At 34.9% G+C, this 16951-nt stretch overlaps 3 protein-coding genes across 5 annotated transcripts; all 3 read left to right on the top strand.

Annotated features, from left to right (window-relative positions):
* Positions 1-2980: 2980 nt before the first annotated feature.
* On the top strand, positions 2981-5198 carry LOC110615135 (WAT1-related protein At3g28050). Of its 3 annotated transcripts, XM_021756852.2 has the most exons (7): positions 2983-3280; positions 3352-3417; positions 3494-3607; positions 3914-4151; positions 4262-4420; positions 4493-4644; positions 4788-5198. In XM_021756852.2, exons 1-7 carry the CDS (start codon positions 3108-3110, stop codon positions 4939-4941), a joined length of 1056 nt encoding a protein of 351 aa, XP_021612544.1. In that variant the 5' UTR covers positions 2983-3107; the 3' UTR covers positions 4942-5198. The 3 variants fall into 3 exon arrangements, with proteins under 3 accessions (XP_043812503.1, XP_021612545.1, XP_021612544.1); XM_021756853.2 differs by lacking the exon at positions 3352-3417 and having other exon boundaries at positions 2982-3280; XM_043956568.1 differs by lacking the exons at positions 3352-3417; positions 3494-3607 and having other exon boundaries at positions 2981-3280.
* Positions 5199-6433: 1235 nt separating this feature from the next.
* On the top strand, positions 6434-9271 carry LOC110614367 (WAT1-related protein At5g40240). Its single transcript, XM_021755886.2, has 7 exons — positions 6434-7047; positions 7145-7207; positions 7346-7459; positions 7985-8219; positions 8319-8477; positions 8661-8809; positions 9064-9271. Exons 1-7 carry the CDS (start codon positions 6854-6856, stop codon positions 9215-9217), a joined length of 1068 nt encoding a protein of 355 aa, XP_021611578.1. The 5' UTR covers positions 6434-6853; the 3' UTR covers positions 9218-9271.
* Positions 9272-9591: 320 nt separating this feature from the next.
* On the top strand, positions 9592-10698 carry LOC110614368 (probable carboxylesterase 5). Its single transcript, XM_021755888.2, has one exon. The coding sequence runs from the start codon at positions 9594-9596 to the stop codon at positions 10500-10502; it is 909 nt and encodes a 302-aa protein (XP_021611580.1). The 5' UTR covers positions 9592-9593; the 3' UTR covers positions 10503-10698.
* Positions 10699-16951: the final 6253 nt, after the last annotated feature.

Consider the following 16951-nt stretch of genomic DNA (forward strand, 5'->3'; position numbering starts at 1 on the left):
TTCTGTTATAAAAATTAGAAACCTATTTTTAATAAACAGAATTTTTGTGAAATTTCTCATGGGTTTCATTAATATTTTCTGTTCTGAGAATGATAGGTATACTAAATGAAGAGAATATTCAAATTCATGAAGAATATCTAAACGAATCAAAGGTAAGAGTTATCCTATTAAGCTTGTGAGAGGCATGAGCTATTTTTCTGAGTTAAATGCTAAAAAATCATGAGCTGAATGATAGAATTAGGCCATAATGAATTGGAATGCAAAGGAGGCGCATGAAGAATTGGGATACAGTTAGGCCACTGAATTAAAAAAATAAAAAAGAAAAATAAAAAACAAGGATTATGACCCACAAGACAAAATAGTGGAGGCAATGAACGAACTATTGGAAGCATGAAAAGATAGAAAAGTACTTGGTACGAGCCATGGGTTAGCAACCGAGTGGTCTCTGTCCTCTCTTTTTCTACGTCAATAGGAGAGCTGGTTCTAATTATTCAACCATTCCGTTTCCCTTGCATGTACTTCTCCACTTCAACACCCCCCCCCCCTCTCATGTGACTTTCACGTGTTTTCCTACCTTCTTTGCCACGTGCCACTTTCATATTCTCTAACCTTTTTTCTCTATCTCATTAAAGATCGCAACAAGAATTAGATAAAAACCTATCTGCACTGGATCATGCAAAATGTGTATCATTCGCCATTCACGCCACAAATATTCTAGCCATGAGCAGCTGGTGCAAATAAATTTGTAACTCTTCTTACCCTTATCTATTTTTAGTGAATGATAAACATCTATATGATTTCATTTTTAGAAAATATTTGGGAAATAAAATATGGATGATTGATGAATGTAGATATCAAAATATATATATACTGAGCAAGTACATAATAAAGGCACATGCACGCATGATATCATTAGACTCGTCGTATGCAATAAAGGAAGTTGGCAAAGCAAATAGCAGCAAGTGTACATGATAAATATGGTGCCTAATGGAAGGCTATGGATGGAGTAGTGATTGATAAGTTTGGACCACACTCTAAACAGACGCATAAGCTGATGACACGATTGTTGTCTTAAAACAGTAATACGAAAGGGACACTACTTAGCTCCATCATGTCCTACACACATCCTTTATATTCATGTTTCTGCATATATATCATGCATGTTACAGGTATTTGCTAAATGCCAATGATATGTATGCATGATATATATCTTCGCAACTTCTCCTTTTCAAAACCAAAGTCATATAGCTAGCTAATCTTTGACCGAAAGGTGATTAGATGTTCATTCTGATACTACGAGGGTACCTGGCTCACATATGCCTGATCGAGTCTTTATTGTTAGCATGACTCGTCTAGTTGTCACTGACTGAGTTGAGAAGTTTTGTGCTAGATTGGATTTAGTTAAATCAGAATCCAGCTGTCAGTGAATTACGGCCTCGTTTGGTTAGAAAGGAGAAGATGATCACAGAAAAAGGATAAACAAGGAGGGAAACTTAACTAATTAATTAAGTAATTTTAAAAAAGACATGGCTACCTAAATATGAAAGATATCGTAGTATTTTTAGGGCTGTCCTCTATTTGACAGTGGTTATTGCACTTTATTCAAAAAGAGAAGATATGTACGTGGGAAGATTGGCTGCATGCACTCTCCCTCCTCGCAAAGTCATTACTTCCCTGTACATTGGGCCTAGCAACCAAACGCAAATGGTATCAAAACTCAAATTCGCATAATTTTATAAAAATTTATTTATTTTTTTAATAAAATAAGAAAATCAAAATAAATAAAATGTGAAATGAGCAGCTAATATCAGAAAATTTTTACTACAACTGGGGGGGGCGGTTGGAATATGGATCCATCATGCACAATGCATATATAGCCCGACAGCCCATCTTGCATATTATCGTGAATTCCCTGTCTTTAAAACACTATAATTGCTCGCCGATGATCATCTGGTAATTTTTCTTTGTCCTTCTCCTAATACCGTGGACAAAGCTGTTTCCGTGGCATACTTTTGAGGTTTGACATCATGCTGGTTTCTGTATCGCCCATTGCCAGTAAGTGTCAGCGGTATTTATATTCACATTAAAATAACTGATCCAATCAAATAAATTTAAAATTTTAATTTAATTTTATTTTATTTTTAATTTAAAAATATTTTAATTATTTCAATTCGATTTGATTTTACTCGCAAGGATTTTGTGGAAATGAATATATGAATTTGATTTTTTTTTTTTAATTTTGGTAGTTTTAATTTCAAATTGAAATGCTTCCTGAACTAAATGGGTCCATTGAATTTAATTTTGAATTAGATTGGGCCTAAGCTAAGTGTTAAGCGCCTAGGGCTTGCTTTGAAGCCTCATGAGGCCTATATGCTATGCCTCAAAGGCCTAGTGCAAACTATATAGATGTCGTCGCGACACAATACTCCCTGAAATTTTCCATCACACATACCAAATTTACATTCCAAAATCATGTTTTTAGAATGGAAAAGCTAGATTTGAGGTTACAAGGGGAGCCAACCCGAGTCAATTGGGCACAATTTTGTCATTTGCAGGAGCCTTAGTAGTGACTTTATACAAAGGCCAGCCAATCGTGCAAGTGTTCCTGAAAGGCAGGAAGAAGAAATGGGTGAATAGAAAAATTACAAACTTGAGTCAAGCTCTCTGATAAAGTTCCTCTTTTGGGATTTTCTAATTCTCGCATTGTACATGAAGAATACTACCAGGCCGTGTGGCAGATTTTTTTTTTTTTTTTTTCCATTAGGAATATAATTCTATCATTTGAGTTTCAAATACCTAAGCAACTAAATAAGCTATGCTAGACTAATATAGATTATGTTTAAAATAGTAATTTTCTTTGTCAATAAATAGTCATTGCTTACTTCTTACGTAAGCATGATCAGGTATTTCTTGTATACAAAGATTTTCACCTAACTCTATCAGAAAATATTACAATCACAAATCACCAAGTAAAAATCTCAACAAACCCCAATAACGTCTAACACAATAATTGAACTCTAGGAGAACCCAAAAACCCTCCCTCATTAGAGGATTGACCGTCTGGATTAGCATAAAGGCACTCACAGAGGGAGAGAGAAAGAGGAAATATGTGGGGTTTAGGAGTAACGGCAGTATTACTCACAATGGAGTTCTTGGAGGTAGCCATGAACACTGTAAACAAAGCAGCCATGAGCAAAGGCATGAGTCAGTTTGTACTTGTGGTGTATTCTAACATACTTGGCGTACTCTTGCTTCTTTCATCTTCATTCATCTTCTACAGGTAACTGTAATTGACAGCTCTTCTCCATTTCTTTGTCACTCTTTCTTACTTTTTTCCCTTCCATTCAACAGAAAAAGAATTGCTCCACCGATTACATGGTCCATAATGGGAAGAATTTTTGTTCTTAGTCTGCTATGGTAATATTTTTCTTGCATTTGTAAAGCATTAATTAGATAGAAGAGGTGTCGTTAATTGTTCGACGTGTTTGTTTAGCTGTACGGGTCAGGTGTTTACGTACATTGGATTAGGATACAGCTCCCCAACTTTGGCTTCGGCGATGACTGATTTAACTCCAGCTTTTACTTTCATACTTGGAGTCGTCTCCAGGTTAGTGCTGGCTCTAAGCTTATAGAGTTAGACAAGATTTAGGTTAATCAATCAGGTTCTCATTTGATGCAAATTTACAGCTCATTCATGGATGTCGCCTTGACATGTAGAGGTCTTTTGATCAACGTTTGGCATGTAAAATTGACACTTGTTCACTTGATCAACACTTGGCATGAAATCAGCTCAGCAAATTGCAAGAAAGAAGAACCTGATTAATTAGCTTGTTGGCTTGATTTTTGTTTTTAACAGCAAATTTCATTTTCTCTTTTAAAGGACTAATGAGGCTTAATTCAAATTTGGTTTTAGGATGGAAAGGCTGGACTTGAGAAGCAAAAGCAGTCAGGCCAAATTTGTCGGCACCATGGTATTGATCGCAGGGGGATTAGTTGTGACTTTATACAAAGGTCTGCCGATTGCAGGCTCTCCAACGTCAACTGATAAATTGCAGAATCTGCTGCTTCTTTTGGGTCCATCAAATTGGGCAATTGGAGGTTTTATCCTTGCAGCTCATAGTTTCGTCCTGGCACTAATTTTTGTTGTCCAGGTAAACTTTCAGAATCTATGTTAATTTTCCCATCTAAACAATATGCCTGAGAATTTTACTTCAAGAATTGATCTTTGTCTTCCCCCATGAAACTTATTTGAGATTTCCAGACATGGATAATCAGGGACTACCCATCGGAGATTCTTATCACACTCATTAGCTCTAGCTTTGTGACCATCCTATCAGCCATAGTCTCTCTGATTGTAGAGGAAGATCTAAATGCTTGGAGAATAAGGCCTAATATTGAGTTGGCAGCCACTGGATTCTCGGTAATAATAGATATACAATCACTCATTTCTAGGCATTATTAGTCACATTTTGAAATGAAAATTGATTTGCAGGCGGTTTTTGCAGTATCACTTCGAAGCATTGTTCATACATGGGCATGCCACAAGAAAGGGCCTGTCTACACTTCCATGTTTAAACCAATTGGGATGGTTCTAGCAGTATTCATAGGGGTGTCTTTTCTAGGGGATACTCTCTATCTTGGAAGGTATGGTTCTTTTTTTTGTGTGTGTGGTAAAGTGAAGGTATGGTTCTTTGAATACTTATTATTTTCATTTCTTTGGACTATTTTTTTTTTTTTTTTCAAAAAAATGGATCTTTCGCTATTTTTTCCACTTTTCCACTATGCAGTGTGATGGGAGCTGTTATTATTGCCTTGGGGTTTTATGCGGTGGTGTGGGGGAAAAGCCAAGAAGCGAGGACGGTCGAAGACGAAGAGAAGCGTTGCTTCGAGTCATCTTCCCCGAGGGTTCCTCTTCTGCAGAATATATGCACAAATTTATAGCATATTTGCGCGAAATATTTATATACTAAAGTATAAATGAAGCTTAATACATATGATTTGGAAAAAAAAAAACGTAGTACATATGGACCATGTCTATATGCTGTGGACATGCTTGTCTAGTTTAAAGGCCAAGGATATAATGAACGACGGATCCACTTAGGGTCATAGCCCCAGAACTTTTTAAAATTTTATTGGGGATATTTATGTAATTTTTATTAATTTTGGATAAATAAAAAAAATATCATTCAGTTTCTAAATTTTTTTAAAAAATTATTAATTTATTCTATTTAAAAATTATTTAATTAAAGTATTTTTATATTTTATAAAATAAATTTTTAATTTTTATAAATTTATTAACATATTTTAAATATTTATATTATTTAATTTATATAATTTTAATTATATATATTATTTAATTTCTAAATATTTATACTATTTATTTTTTTAATAAAAAATTAAATAATTTGACACAGTTATTTTAATAAATAGATTAAATAATTTAATTTCATAAAATATGTTAACATTTTAATAGAGTGATTTTTATAAAAATGAGAATAAATAAAATTTTTAAAAATTTAAGAATTTAATAATAATTTTTTATAAATAAAGTCCCAAAAGCCGTCATTTTAATTGATGTTTTTTTTTCAATCTAAAAAATTTATATTTAATTTTTGAGATTTTAGCTTCATTTATTTTACTTATTTTTTTTATTTTTAAAATATTTATAAAATAAATTATTCACAAATTATTTAATTTATTGATTTAATATATATCTAGATCTCGTAATTATTAAATTAATTCATTGAACACTTTTTAACTTCATTTGTTTTACTTATTTTTTTTTATTTTTAAAATATTTATAAGGTAAATTATTCACAAATTATTTAATTTATTGACTTAATATATATCTAGATCTCATAATTATTTAAATTAATTCATTGAACACTTAAAATTATAAAATTTATGATAATTAAATATAAATTAACTATTTATTAGAAAAATATTAAATTAATCACATATATTATTAATCGCATTCTACTCGTATTCTAAATTTTTATAAATTGATAAAATTAAACGATAATAATTTTCTTATTTAGTAAAAATTTATAATACATAAATAAAAAATTAAATTTAATAGTTGAAGTTAAAATTTTTTTAAATATAAATCAAATTAATTTATATTTAAAAATTAATTTAACTTATAAAATTTTATAATATATATTTTTTATTTCTCTACTTAAAATTAAATTTTACTTTAAATTTTTTATACATATAACTTAAATTTATATATCCGCCGCTAAATATAATATTTAATTCTGAAATTTCTAAGACTGAACCGCATCATAGTTCTTAGAACTTTAAATTCATAATTGAACATGCTAAAAAATATTGCGCACATAATTTATTAAGTTTTCGATTATTACTGGCTATTAGTATCAGAATTCTAGAAAATTGTGGAGCCGGTGGGGTTAGTAGCCTCTCTCCATGTCGTGATACTTGGTTACAGAACAAGAAATCCCAAAAGCACTTTATTGGATACTCACAAGCATTTTCCACAACAAGACTAACCTCCTCTTCTTAGATAAGAAATTGTTGCAGCTAAATTAAATGCTTTCGTGGTGGATTAGTCTTCCTACTCAAACTATTAAAAGGCAAACTACTACTGCAAGACAAACTTCTCGATTTTGAAGCTTAATTATATAGACAGCCCTTGCTTACAGCTGATCACATGACATTTGGTTGCATCAGCAAATATATCAATAAAGACATTATCACATGCTAAAAATCTGACGCTGGAAGTATCTGGCTAGTTTCTCCATTTTGTCGACTAAGCGGCAAAAAAAAAAAAAGGGCATAAATTAACCGGAGTCTCGCAAACCCACAGAGAAAATCCAGTTGCTGCTGCAGGGAGATGGGTGTAGGTCTTTGTAATAGGAGGACCTTGCTGCCTTTCATAGGAATGGTAATAGTGATCCTGGCTCATATTACAAACATGGTAGTCGTCAAAATAGCCATCTCCAGAGGGATGAACAAGAATGTACTTCTTGTCTACTCCTATGCCCTCTCCACCATTTTTCTTCTTCCTTGCGCCTTAATATTCCACAGGTTCTGATAATTTTTTGTCACTGTAAATTAGCTCTATGTTTCGCGTCAAATAATAACTCCAGCCATGGCAACTGAACCTGCCGCTTTTGCCTGGCAGATCAAACAGGGATTCTTTCACCTTCTCCACGCTCAGTAAAATCTTCTTACTTGCCCTGATTGGGTTCGTATCTGTGTGCTTAATTTATTATTGCGTTCTAGTATCCTAGAAGATCAAATTGATTCACTTGAAATGCTTTTTCCTCTGGTTTGACTCAAGTTTGGTATGCTGTTTGATTTGATTATCTTCTTACACATGCAGATTCGTTTCACTGACTTGTACGTATGCTGGTTTAGAGCACGGATCTCCCATGCTCGGCTCAGCCATGCTCAATCTCATTCCAGCTTTCACCTTTGTACTTGCCGTTATTTTCAGGTTCTTTTCTCCCTGATTCTGGTTTTAACAAAGTGTCAGAACTTACCGTTGTTACTGACAAATAAGGTCCCTGGTGGAAATATCTGCACCAACCCAATTATGGGCGAACCAGTAGCTCCACCAGCCAAGGCATGAAATTATTGGCGTTGGAAGCCACTTGATAGTGTGATCAATAATCGAGTTATGATAAATAAATTGGATCCAATGTGATTTTTTCACAAGAATTTACTTGTTTGTATCTTGGATTTAATATAATATGGTCAAATTATACATATAAAGGTAAACAATGCGTTGCTATCCAACGAGACAAAGTTTTTTCTCTATAAATCAGTTTGATAAAAGTGTGTTTTAGTAAATCACCTAAAAAATTGGTTTTATCCGGAATTTAACTGCATCATCTGATATCGATTTGATTGAAAACTGATTTCAATAGGCTCAGACAAAATGGTGGTAATTTTCAGAGCATATTAATAATGCTGCTATATTGCAAGCCTGCATTATTTTACTGAATGAGAGGTGCTTTAGGATGGAAAAGCTCGAGTGGAGTAGCACCACCAGCCTAGCAAAATCCTTGGGGACAATAGTCTCAATTACTGGAGCTTTTATCATGACATTTTACAAAGGCCCGCCTATCATGAAGACATCTTCTGTTGCTGTTTCACCCACACAACAGTTATTTGCATCAAAATCAATCTGGATTTTTAGCGGACTTCTGTTTGCAGCTGAAGCACTTTTGACTTCAACATGGTATATATTGCAGGTTTGGTCCCCTACTTTGTTAGAAAATCTGAAAATTGAAAACAAAATGGGAAAGTTTCGGTTCATATCCTGATTTTATATCTTCTGGAGTTTTTGACAGGCATCAATCCTTAAGAAGTTCACAGCAGTGTTTACCATAATGTTTTACACCTGCTTTTTTGGTACCATTCTGTCTGCCTTGTACTCTCTGATTGTAGTTGAAGATTCAGATGCTTGGCAATTAAGCCTTGATGTGGGGTTGTTTTCTGTATCATACTCAGTAAGCAAAACAAATAACACCCCCAAATTCCTTCTAATTCTGGATTGAAAATAAACCATATTAAAATGGAAATTTAATATAATGAAGTTCATGCATTACCTCATAGTCTCATACTGCTAATATTATACATGTGCAGTATATCAAGAACTTATATGTGAATTCATTATTATTTGAACTTTGTAGGCAGTTTCAATTGTATTTCGTAGCAGTTTATGTACATGGTGTCTGTCGAAGACAGGACCTGTCTATGTTTCTATGTTCAAGCCCTTGGGAATTATCTTTGCTTTAACCATGGATGTCATCTTTTTGGGAGAAGTTCTTCGTCTTGGAAGGTAACTGATCAGATTTATTTTTCACTTCTTTTTCTTTTTTCTTGTTATACTAACTCAGTAAATCTTTTTTATTCAATCAGTTTTAAATAGTGCAAACTGACGAGGTGTTCTTCTCTTATTTGACATCTTTCAAGTGACAACTAATCTTCTTGAGTTAGAATGTTAGATGGCATTTCTTATTCTTTTGAGTTCTCAATTTATTTCTTGAAAAAAAAAAAAAATACATAATCTTGTGGTTGAAAAACTGCTTGCAGTTTTATTGGGACAGGCATTATTGTAAGTGGATTTTATGCTGTGATGTGGGGAAAGGCTAAAGAAGACTACGTGAATAGTGAGACAGGTGTGGAGAGTTTCAGATCACCCGATGAAAACGTCCCACTGTTGCAAGCCAGAGTTGAAGAAATATAGGCACTTCAGAAGAATTTCAAATGTACAGTTAATAAGATAAACAAAAACATGAATACAGCTATATGTAAATTTCTCTTTTGCTGTTATTAATTGGTTAAAAATTAGTTCCGTGAACTACTTGTCTCTTTTGAAAAAAAAACAAAAAAAGAACCTACTTGGCTTTCTTCCTTGCTCAAGTCCTCTGGACCAGTGAGTGTGGTGTTAACTGTTAAGTAGCAGCGAGTCAACTCAAGAATGGTAGCTAGATCTCACTTTCCAGGTCGCCTTTTTCTTAATTTAAAACCCTTTACTTGCCTTTGCCAAAAGCAAATTGCAAGTCTAAATCTTGCTTTATTCATCTTTGCTTCTGAAGATCCTCTTTTTTCTTTATATTTCAATGGCATCAGCTGATGATGAAGTTGCCCATGAGTTCAGATTCTTCAGGGTGTACAAAGATGGCCGCATCCACATGTTAATGCCGACCTGGGAAACAATCCCACCATTTGATGACCCTGCCACCGGAGTCAAATCCAAAGATGTAACCATCTCGACCGAACCCCCTGTATCCGTCCGTATTTTCTTACCAAAACTCCAAAGCCCTACTCAGAAACTCCCTCTCTTATTTTACATTCATGGAGGCGGTTTCTCCATGATGTCTGCCTTTTCCCCTCCCTACCACAATTACTGTGCTGCTCTAGCAGCTGAAGCTAACTTCCTCGTCGTCTCCGTAGAGTACGGTCTCTTCCCAACCCGACCCATACCCGCATGCTATGAAGATTCGTGGGCAGCGCTTCAATGGGTGACGTCTCACGTGAATCGAAACGGACCAGAGCAGTGGTTGAATGAACATGCTGATTTTGAGAAAGTTTTTATAGGTGGGGACAGTGCAGGGGGTAACATATCGCATACTTTGGCGTTTCGGGTGGGGACAATCGGGTTACCCGCCGGAGTAAAGGTGGTTGGGGTGATTCTGGTACACCCATATTTCGGCGGTACTGAAGACGATGAAATGTGGCTGTGCATGTGTCCAGACAACAGGGGCATGGATGATCCGAGGATGAACCCGCCTGTGGAGGATGTTGGGAGGCTTGGGTGCGAGAAAGTGTTGATCTTTGTAGCTGAGAAAGACCATTTGAACATTGTGGGCAAAAACTACAGTGAGAAGTTGGAGAAGAGTGGATGGAAAGGAAGCTTTGAACTTGTCGAAAACGAAAATGAAGAGCATTGCTTTCACATTCGTTATCCCAACCATGACAAGGCTGGGGAGTTGAACAGAAAGTTAGTTTCCTTTCTAAAACAAGAGTGATTTGGTTCCATTCTATGAGGCTATTTATGATCTTGGCAATGTATGAGCTTCACTGATTCAAAGCATTAGTTTGTTATTGAATCTAGATAATGAGAAGAATAGCTAGCTAGCACCTATGTAATTACCGTTGAGCTGTTAATGCTCACTTTAAGAAGGTTAACTACCAGTTATAAAATCTTTGTTTTCCCCTGCTCCATACCTTTAAAGCCAGAGGAGATGCAGGAGGTTTACAGCAAATCACTAGAAGAGGAAGAACTCGAAGCAATGCCAAATAAACCAAGAAGTAGGCCTGCCATATATGAGCCTTTCGTATTTGCTCTAAAGGAGAGTGATCATCTTGGTACCATCCGTCTAACTGCTAGCTAATCTGATTTTGCAGGGAAAACATACTCAATATGAAAGCAGCCTGACGTGGAACTCTACTATACAAGTCTCAAACCCACCTGTACAATAGATATAAAATTCAAAAATTTGATAAATTCACCTCTTATAGCACACTACATTCCACGATCGAAAGATTTAGATGAGAATCCGACAATTGCCACAACGATTAGTTGATAAGTTAGTTAAGATTTTTGGTGCAATTGATGAAAGCAAATCATCACTCTCACCCAAAGCAATACATGCCAAAGGTATAAAAAAAATTCTAAAAATTTAGATTCAAAACTGTCTCTGTCTTTTACAAGTATTTTTTATTCTTACAAAGTAAAGAGAAAATAAATAAAACCTTTAAGACACTCTTTTTAGATCTAGTCGAACTGCAGATAAGGTTCAAGTCCAATCACAGATTAAAATAACACATCAAACTCATAAATATGAAAACATAAGCTCAAGACATGACCCATATAGAGAAAAGGGTTTTTGTATTGTTTACTGAACGTATTACAGAAGCTTATATAATACAAGTCTACAACTAACTAAATACAAGATAAGTATACAGTTATAACTCAAATACTAAAAATAAGTATACAGCTATAACTCAAATACTAAAAATAGATAAAACTGTTATAGTTAGTCTTTATCCTTAATATCTACAACTAACTAAATACAAGATAAGTATACAGCTATAACTCAAATACTAAAAATAGATAAAACTGTTATAGTTAGTCTTTATCCTTAATATCTACAACTAACTAAATACAAGATAAGTATACAGCTATAACTCAAATACTAAAAATAGATAAAACTGTTATAGTTAGTCTTTATCCTTAATACGCCCCCGCAAGATTGAGGCGCCATTGGAGACTCCAATCTTGGTTCTAAAGTAACAAAACTGAGTTCTTCCCAAAGCCTTTGTAAGCACATCAGCAACTTGATCTTTTGAACTTATGTGAAAACCCTTAACTGTCCAGCATTAATTTTCTCGCGAACAAAATGGTAATCCAGTGCAAGATGCTTCATCCTAGTATGATAGATTGGATTGGCGCAGAAGTAAGTCGCACCAAGATTATCACAATGAAGGACTGGTGGTTGTGATATTGGTGCTCCCAAATCTTGTAATAAACTTTGAACCCAAAATACCTCTGCTGCAGCATTGGCTAATGCTTTGTACTCAGCCTCTGTAGAAGATCGTGAGACAGTCTTTTGCCGACTAGATTTCCAAGAGATAATATTAGAACCAAGATATAGAACATAAGCAGTTGTAGACCGCCCATTATCAAGGACACCACCCCAATCAGAATCAGAGAAGGCAGACAGAGTATGAGTGGAATTTCGATTGAGAAATAAGCCATAATGTATGGTTCCTTTGAGATATCGCAAAACACGTTTCAGTGCTTGAAGATGAGTTTGCGTCGGTGCATGCATAAACTGTGACAGCCGATTCACTGCAAAAGAAACATCAGGACGCGTAATTGCCAAATATTGAAGAGATCCAATAATTTGGCGATATACGGTGGAATCAGTCGAACTAGAACCATCATTTAAGATCAGCTTGTCTCCTGTAGACATAGGAGTATTCACCTCTTTAGCTCCAGCCATATCAAATCGGTCTAACAAATTAGCAATATGTCGATGTTGCGAAAGAAATAATCCTACAGCTGTAGAAATTACTTCAACCCCCAAAAAATGATTTAATATTCCCAAATCTTTGATAGAGAACTAAGCAGATAGCTTCTGTACACAGGTATTCAGAAAATGATTGTTATTACCTGTAAGTACAATATCATCAACATATACTAGAAAATATGCAGTAATCCCATTGGAGGAAAAAATAAACAAGGAAGCATCAGCATTTGATTTGCGAAAACCAAGATTGAGCAAAAAAGAAGTAAGTTCAAGATACCAAGCTCGTGGAGCCTGCTTCAAACCATAAAGAGACTTCTTCAGTTTGCAAACATAATCAGAAAACTCAGGTTGCACATATCCTGGAGGTTGCTGCATGTAGACATCTTCATAAAGTGTGCCATGTAAAAAGGCATTATTTACATCCAATTGCCTTAACTGCCATCCTTTAGAAATTGCAAGAGTAAGAACTACCCGAATTGTGACCGGTTTTGTAACCGGACTAAATGTATCAAAATAATCACGCCCAGGTTCCTGAAGAAATCTTTTGGCAACCAAACGTGCCTTGTACTTATCAATAGTACCATCCGGTTTACGCTTAATCCGAAACACCCATTTGCAACTAATAAGATGATGTTTGTCTCTCGGAACCAGCTCCCAAGTTTTATTTTGCAAAAGAGCATTGTACTCTGAATCCATCGCCTGCCGCTAAAGTGAACTTGCCAGAGCTTGTTTAACTGTTCTTGGCTCGAGTGTATCCTGTAAAGGATATTTAGTTGTAAGATTAACAAAAGAAGAATTAAAATACTTTGAGTTAGGCTTCCTTTGTCGCTGCTGCCGTTGTACAGGAGCTGGAACTGAGTCTTGTGAAACAATCGGTAGTGGCAAATCTAAATCAGCAGTAGAAGATTCAGTCATCAAAGGTTCAACTTGTTGAGTCTCAGTACTAATTAATGGCATGACAGATTGATCAGATTCTGCTGATAATGTTGTAATAGATTCTGAACCAGTACTCGAAACCAACAAATCAGAATCACTTGGAATAGAAATTGCCAATGGAACCGAAGCAACTGCAGTTGGTGCAACAGGTGATGAATTTTGTTGTTGTGCCGAACCTGTACAAGAAGCATCTCGAAAATAATCTGTAAATTGATGAGAACTAGTGCAAGTTTCAATGGAAAAATATGCTCAACAAATTGAACATGACGAGACAAATACAAACGATTAGCCTTTGGATCGTAACCTTTGTATGCAGATTGAGTTGGAGAATATCCAAGAAAAATACAAGGCAATGAACGACACTGAAGTTTAGAATTATTATATGGCCTTAGCCATGGAAAACAAAGACAACCAAAAGATTTCAATCTCTTAAAATTATGAGACATACCAAACAATCTAGAGAAAGGTGTTTGAAACGAAATAGCGGATGAAGGCAATCGATTGAGCAAATAAACAGCAGCCTGGAAAGCATGAGACCAATAATTAGAAGGTAAAGACGAAAATTGTAATATAGCAAGACATGTTTCAACTATTGAGCGATGACGACGTTCAGCAGTACCATTATGCTCTGGCGTATGTGGAGGTGTTGTATAATGTGAACTACCACAAGACAAAAAAAGATGCTTAAGCTTTTGATACTCCCCACCATTATCAGTGAACACAGAAACAATTTTAGTGTGAAAATAATTTTCAACCAATTTCTGAAAGTGGATAAACAAATCATGAGTATCAGATTTCTTCTTCATAGGATATAGCCAAACATACTTAGAATAGTGATTAATAAATGTAACGTAATACTCATAGCCATCAATAGATTTTTGTGTAGGACTCCAAACATCGGAATAAACAAGTTGCAAAGGCTTATTACTAACAAGAGAATTCTCAGAAAACGGTAATTTATGACTCTTGCTCATAGAGCAGGAAGTACAATGAAAACTAGAAACATAGTTAGACATAGACTGAAGACCAATATTTTGAAGTACTAACAAAAAGACTTTATTGTTGGGATGACCAAGCTTGTGATGCCATTCAGAAAGTAAAGACAAACACCGAGTAGTAACATTCAGCTGAGGACGTTGAGAATTAACTCTGGAAAAACTTGCACAGTAGATATCATCAATGTTCTCTTCCCGTAGCAGAGACGCCCCCGTATACAGATCCTTCACAACAAAATAAGATGGAAAAAATTCCACAGAAACATGATTAGTGCGACATAACTTAGCAATTGAAACCAAATTATTGCGCAGATTAGGCACACATAACACATTAGGCAATGATAAATTCTTATAGTAAGCAGGAATTTGCACAAAACCAGTATGTGATACAGCAAGCGTTTTACCATCACCAAGTTGTACTTCCTCAGGACCTCCATAGTCAGAATAGCTTTGCAAAGAAACTGGATTCGACACAACATGATGAGAAGCTCCGCTATCAAACAACCATTGTTGTGGAGAAGAAGCAGCCATAGCAGAAGTAACATTAACTGCAGGTATCGGTGCTAAAGAATGAGAGGTATCAGTCTTCAAAGACATATTATTCTCCTTAAGAAAGCGAGCCAATTTGCGACATTCAGCAGTAGTATGCCCAGTATATTCACAAAATTGACATACCACATCAGGTCGATAAGAACCTCGACCTTGACCACCAGAGTAAGAACCACGACCACCACGTCGATTTCCAGAATAATTGTAGTTTTGTGGAGATCGATTATAATTGCCATTCTGATTTTGTGAACGCCCTCTAGAACGTTGAGTGTAATTGACAGTAGCAATCACTTGTGACGTAGCTGAAACAGTTGTGGAATCTTTTTCTTGTAAGGATCGTTCATGATCAGTAAGTTTTTCAAAGAGATCAGAAAAGGTTATTGGGGTTTCACAAACTTTTAACGCAGCAACTATGGGACTGTAATCATCTCCCAATCGCATGATAATATAAACAATTAAATCATCATCACTCACCGAATTCTGGGTAAGAGCAAGCTCATCTGCAATAGCCCTCATCTCATTGAGAAAAACAGCAATCGGTTTGGTTCCTTTAGAGTTCTGTGCTAATTTAGTCTTTAAGGACAAAATTCTAGAACGAGAAACATTAGCAAAACTCTGGTGAAGCCGATCCCATGCTTCTTTGGCAGTATTGGCTGAAGAAATCGAGGGTTGAATAGTATCGGAACAACTTCCTAAAAGAGCACTGATCAAGATTTGATCTTGTCGAAACCATAAGGTGAAAGCTGGGTTGGCTGTTTTGTCTTTTTTAGAAAGAAATTGTGATGGTGCAACCCATGAACCATCAATAAAATCAAGTAAATCAAGACCAATTAAGGTTGATTGGATCTGTTTTCTCCAAACAAAAAAATTCTCCTGAGTAAGTTTAATAGGAAAATGCATTGGAGCATTTAATTGAATAACAATAATATATGACGAAGCTATTAATTAAAGTTTAAGAAAATTGGATCAGAAAACTCGTGAGAGCAGATTGCAGCTCTGATACCATATAGAGAAAAGGGTTTTTGTATTGTTTACTAAACGTATTACAGAAGCTTATATAATACAAGTCTACAACTAACTAAATACAAGATAAGTATACAGTTATAACTCAAATACTAAAAATAAGTATACAGCTATAACTTAAATACTAAAAATAGATAAAACTGTTATAGTTAGTCTTTATCCTTAATATCTACAACTAACTAAATACAAGATAAGTATACAGCTATAACTCAAATACTAAAAATAGATAAAACTGTTATAGTTAGTCTTTATCCTTAATAACCCAACACTCTAAAACTTAAAAGATAAATATAGCCAGAATACAAGTCCAAACAAAACTAAAATAAAGCTGAATTTTCATAAAAACCTTTCTTAATTTTCATTTTAGTCTTCCCTTTGTGTAGTTTTGGCCCATAGGTTTGATTAGACTCCCTAAACCTATGATTGCTAGTATTGCACCAAATCTGCCCCATATAAGTTGAAGCACACTCTAAATGTATATGGATCATATAAATATAATTTTGAACTCCTTTCAGATAATTTTGAACTCCTTTTAGATTCATTTGAATGATATAAGTTTGCTTCACACCATTGTTAGAAATTTACCCTATTTGATCCATATCATTCCCTCATTTTTTAGAAAAAATTCGTCCTCGAATCTTGCTGATGTTTATATTAGGAAGGGAAGTTTTAGGAACCAATGCATCTTCAAAGATCTCATCTTGAACAAGTGGAAATAGCATAAAATTTTCGTCATGGACGTTTTCATCAACAATCTGCATATCAAGAATAAATGAACTAGGCATAAAAATATTAGTCATAGAAAGATCCTGTAGATATGACCCATTTTCCTCTACAACTTCCAAAACAGCCTCATTCGCCTCTTCCACCTCATCAATCATGTGCTCCCCATGTCCACCATCATTCACGACCTCTTATATAAGCTCATTGATGGAATTT

Source organism: Manihot esculenta, chromosome 5 (assembly GCF_001659605.2).
Source record: "Manihot esculenta cultivar AM560-2 chromosome 5, M.esculenta_v8, whole genome shotgun sequence".
NCBI classification, from domain to species: Eukaryota; Viridiplantae; Streptophyta; class Magnoliopsida; order Malpighiales; family Euphorbiaceae; genus Manihot; species Manihot esculenta.

Excerpts from the sequence above, each read along its gene's own strand:
- LOC110615135 (XM_021756852.2), top strand. The coding sequence starts at position 3,108 with ATGTGGGGTTTAGGAGTAACGGCAGTATTACTCACAATGGAGTTCTTG. Across the intron at positions 3,608-3,913 it reads ATACTTGGAGTCGTCTCCAG|GATGGAAAGGCTGGACTTGA; the intron begins GTTAGTGCTGGC and ends ATTTGGTTTTAG. Across the intron at positions 4,152-4,261 it reads CACTAATTTTTGTTGTCCAG|ACATGGATAATCAGGGACTA; the intron begins GTAAACTTTCAG and ends TGAGATTTCCAG.
- LOC110614367 (XM_021755886.2), top strand. The coding sequence starts at position 6,854 with ATGGGTGTAGGTCTTTGTAATAGGAGGACCTTGCTGCCTTTCATAGGA. Across the intron at positions 7,048-7,144 it reads TGCGCCTTAATATTCCACAG|ATCAAACAGGGATTCTTTCA; the intron begins GTTCTGATAATT and ends TTTGCCTGGCAG. Across the intron at positions 7,460-7,984 it reads GTACTTGCCGTTATTTTCAG|GATGGAAAAGCTCGAGTGGA; the intron begins GTTCTTTTCTCC and ends GAGGTGCTTTAG.
- LOC110614368 (XM_021755888.2), top strand. The coding sequence starts at position 9,594 with ATGGCATCAGCTGATGATGAAGTTGCCCATGAGTTCAGATTCTTCAGG.